The 9,998-nt window shown below is 39.8% G+C and overlaps 1 protein-coding gene across 1 annotated transcript; it reads right to left on the bottom strand.

Annotated features, from left to right (window-relative positions):
• Positions 1-5,344: 5,344 nt before the first annotated feature.
• LOC126608200 (ferredoxin C 2, chloroplastic-like) lies at positions 5,345-7,948 on the bottom strand. The gene is made up of 6 exons (XM_050276035.1): positions 7,535-7,948; positions 7,350-7,413; positions 6,914-7,002; positions 6,388-6,456; positions 5,972-6,016; positions 5,345-5,759 (listed from the first exon to the last, which is right to left on the bottom strand). Exons 1-6 carry the CDS (start codon positions 7,823-7,825, stop codon positions 5,715-5,717), a joined length of 603 nt encoding a protein of 200 aa, XP_050131992.1. The 5' UTR covers positions 7,826-7,948; the 3' UTR covers positions 5,345-5,714.
• Positions 7,949-9,998: the final 2,050 nt, after the last annotated feature.

Below are 9,998 nucleotides of genomic sequence, written 5' to 3'. Positions count from 1 at the left end.
ACCATAGATGAACCTTAGGTGGGTGTATTCATATTGTGGGGAGAGAGACTTTTTAAGGATAAAATCCTCATTCTAAGCTGGGAGAATCCTAAAGGAAATCTCGAAGTAGATATTGCACCCTCTTAGAAGTTGTGATTTGTTAAAGGCCACCCCTGAACTTATATGTAATTTTATTTTATTTTCCCAAAGTTTTATTGAATTTATCATTTTGGTCCCCTAACTTGTCTAAATCTAGACCCTTTATCCAAATTCCTAAACTCCCTCAAACTACCACGTGGCAGCACTCTAAGAAACCTCATCTCTCTTTCTCTCCTCCCTTTCTCTTCTCTTTTCCCTTCTCTCTCCCCAAATTTCTCTGCACTCACTCCCGTCTCTCTCTTCCTCACTCCTCGATCTCTCACCCCTCGACCCACACCCGAGAGCACCACACCACCCTCCTTGACGTCAACGGCGTCATCATCATCCTGCCGTCTCTCTTTCTCTTGTCGCTGCGAGGCGTGAAGAAGCTCAAAAAAACCCTCCGGCGAGATTCTCCATTTTTTAGAAATCAAGGTAAGCCTCGGGACTTCTCTTTCTGGTTTATGATGAATTGGGGTTGAGTTTGGGACTTTTTATCCATGCATGCTTGTGTTCTTCGAATCTCCAATTCTCGGCAAGCTTCTCCGGTGGAACTTTGACAAGTTCTAAATCAAACCCATCCAAAACTTTGGAATTTCTCATCTGAGAAACTGAATGGTGAACATCATGAATTCCGGTAATGGAATCGTCGAATTTGGGGTCATGCAAGCTCGTTTGGGTATCCAGCAAACCAAGGGTAATGTTCTTATGCTTTGCGTGTTAGATTTGAGTTGAGATTTAAAGGTTTTAACCCTAAGAAACTCTCTGTGCATTTCCCTAACTCCAGCAAGAAAATTTGGCGAAGTCTTGTCGAGTCTGAAGAGGATTTGACTCATTTTCGTCTATGTTGATGCTCTGATGAATTACCTCAATTTCTAGTGAAGTTTTAGTCCAAAGTCATGTGGAACAGAGGTGTTTTACCATTGTTCATTCTCTCCAATTAGTTCCAGAAACCAGGGAACCCATACCAGTTGAACTCCAGTGAGTTCGTGGGCTGTGTGTGTGTGCGTGTGCGTGTGTGTGTGCCGTGCGTGTGTATGAGTGTGTGCGTGTATGGTGAGTGCGTGTGAGTGTGTGGTTTGTGTGTGTGGCGCACGTGTGTGGTGTGTTACGTGTGTGTGCGTTGTGCCATGTGAGTGTGTGTGTGTATGTGTGTTGTGTGGGTTTGGGCTCAAGCCCAAACCACCCCCTTTGTTCCTAAACTATCAAAACCCAAAAACCCAACCTAACCCGTTCATTTTTCTTTTTGTTATTTGTTCTTAAGTCCCAAAGGGCCTTTAAGGCTGGTTTCAATTAAAGCGCTTAAAGCCCAACCCCTTTTGCAATAAGGCCTTCGGGCCGTGTGTGTGTATGTATGGGTTTGGGCCCAAGCCCAGACAACCCTAAACCTATCCAACCCAAAGCCCTTTTCCCAAAACCAATTTCCTAAAACCCATTAACCTTAAATCTAAATCCAAACCCTTATGGCCCAATTGGCCCAACCCAAATCCAAGCCCAATCTGACCTTTGACCGTTGACTCTGACAGTTGACTCTGACAATGGGCAACGTTGACTTTTAGGGTTGACTTTTCGGGATTTCGTCCGGGACCTCTCCTAGGCTAATTTCGACGTCCTGGACCCGTTTTCGATGTCCGTTTTCTCAAATTAAATCATTTGAGTAGAGTTTGACGAAATATACCATTTTTGTGCTTAGGGTTTATTGTGGCTTTTGCATATTCGCTAGCTGTGCGCCTTTTCGATTGCGAAGTACTGTGAGTGGACCCCTTCTAAAATTACATGATTTTATAGTTCAATTGCATAAATGAATAGCATGCCTTACGAATTTATGTTTTGATTTTATGTTAAGCATGTTTATTGAATATGTTGATTTTCGTCTCGTGTTTTTTATGAGGAATTAATTGATAGACTATTTTGAGCTATAGTTTTGGGAGTTTTAACGAAAAGCCCGTGGTACTGTTCACTTTAACGAAAAACCACATTTTTACACTAAAAAGTCAAACCTGGTACTATTCATTTTACCCTTTATTTTGTCCTTATCGTTAAAAATCAAAGTTTTCAAGCTCTTTTCATTAGTTTTCCTTATATTTTTTAATATATAGTATTTTCTATAAAAACCATGAACTGGTAGACTATCCGATGGATGACGATAGGATGCTAGAACATGTTTTCGAAACCCCTCTTTATAATATAAATGATGGATGACTTTATACTATGAAGTGGTTATTTTTTAGAGGTGTAACTATTTGTGCGTACCTAGTGGACACTATGCCGCCTAGGGCGAGGATCTGGTGTTGGCAATTAGGCCGAGAGAAATAATCCTAGCGAAAGGCTAAGGGACATGGAGACAGGTGTTGGGCCGGGAGGGAGTTATCTCTGGCTACGGGCACAGAGACTTAGGTGCAGGCATTGGGCCGGGAGTATTATTATTCAGTGATCTTACTAACAGCACACCGCACTTACGAGACAATCTACGAGACAATACACACAATGATTTATATGATGTTTTTCCGCGTTATACCTGTTGAGATGTTTTATGGCATGCTAGAGTTTTAGAAAACCTATCACTTATTATGCTAGTAGTTTTCATTATTTATAAACCTGGGGGTTAGTATGTTCATAACTGTTTTCGTATTATGTGTATATATATAAACCTGGTCCACTCACCCTTGTTTTGCGCCCCCTTTTAGGATTTAGAATCGAGGTATACGATCCCGATGTCAACGCTTTCGCATTGACATATTCGAGTCCTCTCGGTGTACACATCCTTTTATTTATTAAATTTTACATTAATTCTTTTAGAACTCTAGTTAGTTGTATGCTCTGAACACGTTCCTAAATTATTAATTCATTGTATTTTAAATTCATAACCCTTATTTACTTCTTATTCTTAGCTTTTGTATCAATTAATGGCTTTCGTCACTCTCGGGTGTCGGCCAACACATGTTTATCCTAGTATTCAGGGAATATCAGGGTCGGGGCGTGTTATGATTACTTGCGGTGCAAGCCAATCCCTAGATTGTAGGAACTCCATGACTTATAGGATCTAATGTGTCCATATTTGGATTGGATCGCGTGTCTTGCAAGACAAACATGGTCATCTAGACTTTGCCTAGTGTCCCAGAGTAGAGTGATGGTGGCACCGCTACTCCGTTTGATACAGCTCTGCTAAGAGCTGGTGAGTCCATCATTGGACTTCTGAGGTAATTGCACATGGATCAAACTTACTCCGGCCCTAGAAAATCATGGTCCCACAGTTGCCCCTAACGATCCGTTTGAGAAGCAACCCGTATACCTTGACAATGGATTGTTAACTGAAGACCACGTCTTTTGGAGTAAGCTAGAATACGTACCGTTTGGTCTTCAAATTTTTGCAAACGATGCAACTTTTGGATTTGAAGCGGCGGCGTTTTCAGTTTTGAATGGGTTGCCTTGAACTCCATCCCTCAAACCCCGAAATGATGGTGTATTGCGCCTGTTGCGTATGCACAACAAACAAGAAATTGCCTTGGACATCGTACCCCTAAAGACACAAGAGTCGAGTCCATGGATCTCGAGACGAACCAATCCGTATTTAACAATAGGATGATCTGAAATATCTTCTTTAACGATATGTCGTACCACTGCTTTCACTCCTCTTCCAAAATTCCCAAATCTTCCTCTCACCCAAAAAGCACTTCAATTTTACATTTGTCGTTGTTACCCTACTTGTATTCAAACAAAATCATGGCCGCCAGTTCCTCCTTACCTACTCAACCCGCTGTTCTAGATAACCCCAAACATGGTCAGGGTTCGTAATAAGGGTGAGGAAGAAGCCTTTCTCGCGGGTCGTAGTCATCTCTTCAACGGGTGTCGTGTCTAGTGGGAAGACACCAATGATGTGACCTCCAATCTTCCCCAACCTTTGATCCCCTTGGTCCTTATACAAGGATCCATCCTTGTTACCTTGATTTGGGGTTGAGATTTCCCTTGTCGCAGCTTACAAATTGGTCTTTGCAACCTTACTCCTACTTTCGTCCGTATTATCTTCTGCTTCGAATGCTTAATGGAGTGGTATCATGCCAGAGTGGGCTTATCCGAATTTCACCTTCTCTACACATCCGAAAAAGCATTAATACTCGTTACTTGTTTCAGTCTCGATCTACTTTTCGGTGGCTTGCTTACATCACCGACTGTCCTGGTTAGGACAAGGATTGGTATAAGGGCGTTCTCTTGGTGGAGGGGAACTGAGAGGGCGATATATCTGAACCAAGAGTTCCTTTTAAGCCCGGAAATACCCTCAAATACAACATGGATGATCATAATCCCGCCCGGTGCCGTCCTTAATTTATCGATGGCTCGCACAGCACAAAACTAGGTCATTATGCATCCCTACCACAACCAGCTCTTCTTTCAAACCATTGAACCTCATAAGTATCTTGAAGACCGGAGTTAGCGCCTTTTACAGACAGCAGCGACAATCTGGAAAGATTTTCTGGCCTTTGAGGTTTATCAGTGTGCTGTCAACTGGCATTTGATTATCAATTTGAAGACACAGAATTCGGCCAACGAAATAAGGATGGGAGAGGAGAGTGAGCAAGTGCTTGCTGACGCACTATCTTTGCGAACCAAACCCATTATCACTATCGATCAAATTTAATGACCGATGTCGTTTTGTTCCTATTTAAGTGATGGATATGATCAGATGGCAGTCCTCAAAGGGACGACAGGGATCTACTCCTCCCTTGGTTAGCAGTATTACCTCTCATGGCATCCAAAAAGAGATCCGACTAACTGATATCTGGTTCTTATCCAAACAATACAAGATAAATGCCTATAAACTTAAGACGCGCGACAGATTATGTTTAGAATGTAAAGAAAAAACAGAATTCCCAGTTCTTTTATACAACTAGGAATCTAGAGAGAGAGAGAGAGAGAGAGAGAGAGAGAGAGAGAGAGAGAGAGAGCGAGAGATGCTACAAAAGAAAACTACTAAGACAAACAAAGAAGTCCTGCTTCATTCGAACTAAAGATGGTCATTTCTAACAGGTAATGAAAGTATTAATGGCAATAACTTTCCAATATACATTTTGCCCACTACAAGCGTATTCTAACCTGGTGATAAAATAGTAACAAGTGATGAAAGTACACAACAAGGAGCAAATGGGGCATCGACACATATTCATTGCTCACAACCAAATTAGTAACACGCACAGGTTATTATTGGCATGAGCGATTGAGCAAGTGATCATTTTCAGAATAGCATTTTTGATAGATACATTGACAAGTGATCTCCTATCATTCATTCTTGTCATCGAGCAAAGAAATAATTTGTATTGCATAACAATTGATTACATAGAGAACATCCTAGATAATTGACTCAAGCCACACATGGCCTTGTTCAACCCAAGCTAAAAAACAATGACAACAGCAAAGCAAGTATAAGAGAACATTACCTAGGCAACGACCATACTTAGCATTGGATGTACACTCAGTGGAAAAGATGGTACATAAACCAAGGTCCATGAAGATGGAAAGATACCGTTCTGGGCAAGCAAACAAAATACGACATCCATGATTAATCAGTAGGTCGCAACTCCAAAGCCAATACTCTACATTGCTTATTCATCCCCCATAGCTAACTCCAATGCATAGTCATCTCTTTCCTGCATCATGAACATATTGTACAATTAAGATACACTAGTTTCTTGGCATTGCCTTAATCATTGTTCTTCTCTTCCCCACACGAGATCTGTTTTCAGTCCGAGGTTTCCCCATGATATCTATCAATCTTAATTTTTTTTAAATACCCCATGATATCAGTCTTAAACTTGTTATTAGAAATTTGAAAAATTCTGGAGAATGAGGAGGAACTCACAATTGGTCCCCGAGCAAAATATCTGCCAAACTGAAGCCAATATACCTGTAGTTGAAAATATTTCAGATTTCTATAACCAGATGAATGGAAAGACAGACAGAACAAATAATCCATGAACAATTCAGGTGGATGATACAATTTCTTTCATGATCAATCACACAGTGCAAAGCACCATCATATACCAAATAAATCCATAAAAAAAGAAAAAGAACAAACAGTAGTTGCAACAGATAAAGGTACAAGAGTTCTAGTACTAAATCACATATGATGACAGAAAAATGACTCCACAATTTTCATTAAAGGCGGAGTAAACTTTATATGCTATTTACATCTCAATGAAATAGATTCGAACTTTTTGACTTCCAAATAGGATCTTTATATTTCCAGAGAGAGAAAGGTAGATCTCAGTAGATTACCTCATCCTCCTCTTGCGTTTCTACTTCAAGATCAGATGATGGATAACCCACACAGAGAAGTGCATAGCCCTGCATTTCAGACAAAATTACAACAATTCAAGACTACTTTATTCATTATTATTAGTTTAACATAATGTCCACATTGTCGGGAAATATAATCAGTTTGTGGCTGTCTGGACTCAATACTCTTTTAATGACATTGTAGGGGGCAGATGCATCAACATCTTCCAAGCACAAAAGGACTAGTTCCCAAAATGTTTTGAAAGATCAAAGACCCCATAAGTTTCACATTTTGTCAGCAATTCGGAATGCTGTTTTGCAATATTATTGTTTCCAATTTCAATACATTAACTTAAGACGATACTGAACTAGTAGTTCTGAAATTCATTTCTTGTTTTCTATAATTTCTTCACAGAACAAACCCAACCTTCAAGTAAACTCGAAAACATAAGTTGATTATCAAATAACAAATCTTTGATGCAAAACACATTGAATAAACTACTAAAAAAGCCACACAACCACATGCCTTTGATTTCAATTCGGTAGAAATTCCTAGTGCCTCAGGCTGTCTAAGTTCTCCAGATTTTACGCGTACTGCACAACTGGTACAACAACCTGCCAAGTAAAAACAATCGAGATTCTATCATAGAATGAACTGGAAAAAGAAAAAAGGAAAAAAGGAAAACCAAACCTACATCAAATTATGCTCTAGAGATTGAATTGGAAAATCTCCACATCACTTTATAACATATCGCGGGATGAATTTGGCTACGATTACATGCATTTACTTAATCCATTCACCATTAACCCTAAATCAGATATACAACGGAAAAGAGAGAATATCATACATGACTATAAATGACCGATACAGTAATTGTGTTGATTACATGAACCTTAGCCAGTCCCGAATTTTAATCCTCTTGAAGAAAATTATTACTAGAAAATGATTGAACGAACAGTACCGTGCCTGCAAGCGAATGGAAGCGTGATGTCCTGCGACTCTGCTGTGTGCAATATGTACTGGTCCTGAAATTTCAATTTCAACACATTCACTTAATTTTCTGGAGAAAATAGATAGAACTTTCTAAGCGAAATTCTCAGCAACCAAACAAAGAAAGAAAAAGAAAGTTAAGACTCGGACAGTTACCTCGGGGACGAGGAACTGGTGGGAGACTCCTCGTTGTCTGTCGTGAACGGTGACTTTGTGTGTGGGAACTGAAGGAGAGCAGTCACCGGTTCGGTCGGTGACAGCCACCGGAGTTTGGAGCTCGGAAGTCGTGTTGCGGCGCCATTTGGTTATGTTGGAGTGGTGGGTGACGGTGTTTGGCCAAGTGATTTGGCGGAAGGGTGGCGGTTTCCGGTGGATAGAAAGGGAAATGCAGGGATTGCAGGGAATGGCATGGTCCATGACACTAATTCTGGTTGACGGGTAAGCCATGGGCAGTCAAGAAGATAAAGAAGATGGGGGCTATTTTTTTTTTTTTTTTTTTTTTTTTGAAGAACCCAAGGCTAAGAAGCCAAACAGAAGCAAGAAAGCCTACGCCGAGGCAAACACAACGAAACTAAACACAAAGCAAAGCAGTGAGCGGGGATACAAACCACAGACACTTGGACTTAGTAAAAGTGTCACCCCAAACCCACCACAAACGGCTAATGAGGACAAGGAAGACCATCACTACATAAAACATGAACTAACGAAGATGGGAGATGGGGGCTATTAGACGCTGTTCCCGACAGTATGGAGCAACTGTGCAGAATGAGCACCAAAGCGCTTTGGATTATTCCAAGATGCGCTTGTAATAACTAAATAAGAAAATTCACAATTTTAGAAAATAAAATGGGTTTTTATCACAAATGATCCTTGACATTGATCAAACACATTATTTTGATCCCTGACATTGAAAATCAATAGAAATGGTCCCTGAAATTGATCAAATACATCACAAATGGTCCTTCCGTTAAAAACTCTTTGGGCAATTTTCAAAGCTTCGTAACTCAATCGTTTCTTAACCAAATTCGACCAATAATATATCAAAATGAAGATAGGAAAGTGTAGAACAAGATTATATCTATTTTGAAGCCCAATGATTGCCAGAGATGACCGGAAAATAGCCTCAAATGTGATTGATCCGTAGAAAAACTGGAAAACTCGCTGGAAACTGGGTAAACTTTAAACGTTCATAACTTCTTTAATAATTAACGAAATCGAGTGATTCAAAAATGAAAATCATACTTCTCGACGAGAGGAAGAGAATGATATCTTTCTTGATGGCTAACTCGCCGTAGTTTGGCCGAAAAATAGCTCGGAATTGACTAACTTGAAAATGGTTATCCAATTTCTAGCCATTTTCCGGTCAAACCACGGTGAATTAGCAGTCAATAAAGGTACCATTCTCTTTGTCTCGTTGATAACTATGATTTTCATTTTTGATTCACTCAATTTTGTTGAGTATTGAAGAAGTTATGAATGTTTAAAGTTTACCCAATTTCTGGCGAGTTTTCCAATTTTTCCGCAAACCAGTCACATTTGAGGCTATTTTCCGGCCATCTCCAGTGACCATTGGTCTTCCAAATAGGTATAATCTTGTTCTACACTTTCCCATCTTCATTTTGATATATCATGGGTCAAATTTGGTTAAGAAACGATTGAGTTACGAAGCTTTGAAAATTGCCCAAAGAGTTTTTAACGGAAAAACCATTTGTGATGTGTTTGATCAATGTCAGGGACCATTTCTATTGATTTTGAATGTCAGGGACCAAAATGATGTGTTTGATCAATGTCAGGGACAATTTGTCATAAAAACCCAAATAAAATTTATGTTGTGGTCTATATTTAACTGATAGGGAGAGGGGATCGGCATCACAAAGAAAATATAGAGAGAGATGTGTTTGTAGGGTTGTGTAGAGGGTGTGTTATTCCTCCTACGCAGTGCCTTTATTTATAGTACTAAGGGAAGGGAGAAATATTTTCCCTCTAAGGAATACAAGTCATAATAGGGAAGAATAACTAGAATTAAATCTACTCTAGAATTTACACAGTCACTCTTAAATAAGAAGTTTATAACACTCCCTCTTGAGTGTGTAAATACTCAAGTAGATTCGACATCATGTAGAGTTGACGAAGTCGACTCGTCGGCACTGATTCTAGGAACAAGCTATTCTCAACTAAGGTAGGAACTTTCATATGGAACTAAGTCTCACAAAAACCTATGGCTATGGTAAAAACCTGAGTAGGGACAAAATCCATAGTCCAAGGAAAAATGCGTGAGAAATGCAAGGTCAAATGAAACGTCTACGGAACATCATCAGGGATATGATCAACCAAGGTGGGTGCCTAGTCAAAACCTCGTTAGGTAGCAAAAACCCAATGAGAAAAATGCTCCTAATCGTAGGGAAAAAGAGTACATTAAAATCAAGAAAGTATACTTCAGGATACTCCCCTTGAGTTTGACATAATTCCAAAGAGAACTAGCAATGTTACAACTCAGAAAGTTTATGCATACCTATTCCTTGAACAAGCTTCTGAAACGTCGCCTTCAATAGTGATTTGGTGAAAAGGTCGGCCAAATTGTCTTGTGAACAGATTTACGTGACTTCAATCTTCTTATGCT

Source organism: Malus sylvestris, chromosome 16, assembly GCF_916048215.2.
Source record: "Malus sylvestris chromosome 16, drMalSylv7.2, whole genome shotgun sequence".
Taxonomy (NCBI): domain Eukaryota; kingdom Viridiplantae; phylum Streptophyta; class Magnoliopsida; order Rosales; family Rosaceae; genus Malus; species Malus sylvestris.
The sequence above is the reverse complement of the archived record's forward strand: the minus strand, read 5'-3'. Positions and strand labels throughout refer to the sequence as shown.

Coding starts and splice junctions, on each gene's coding strand:
- LOC126608200 (XM_050276035.1), bottom strand. CDS start 7,825: ATGGCTTACCCGTCAACCAGAATTAGTGTCATGGACCATGCCATTCCC. Junction 6,017..6,387: donor AAACGCAAGAGGAGGATGAG/GTAATCTACTGA, acceptor TTTCAACTACAG/GTATATTGGCTTCAGTTTGG. Junction 5,760..5,971: donor ATTTTGCTCGGGGACCAATT/GTGAGTTCCTCC, acceptor TTCATGATGCAG/GAAAGAGATGACTATGCATT.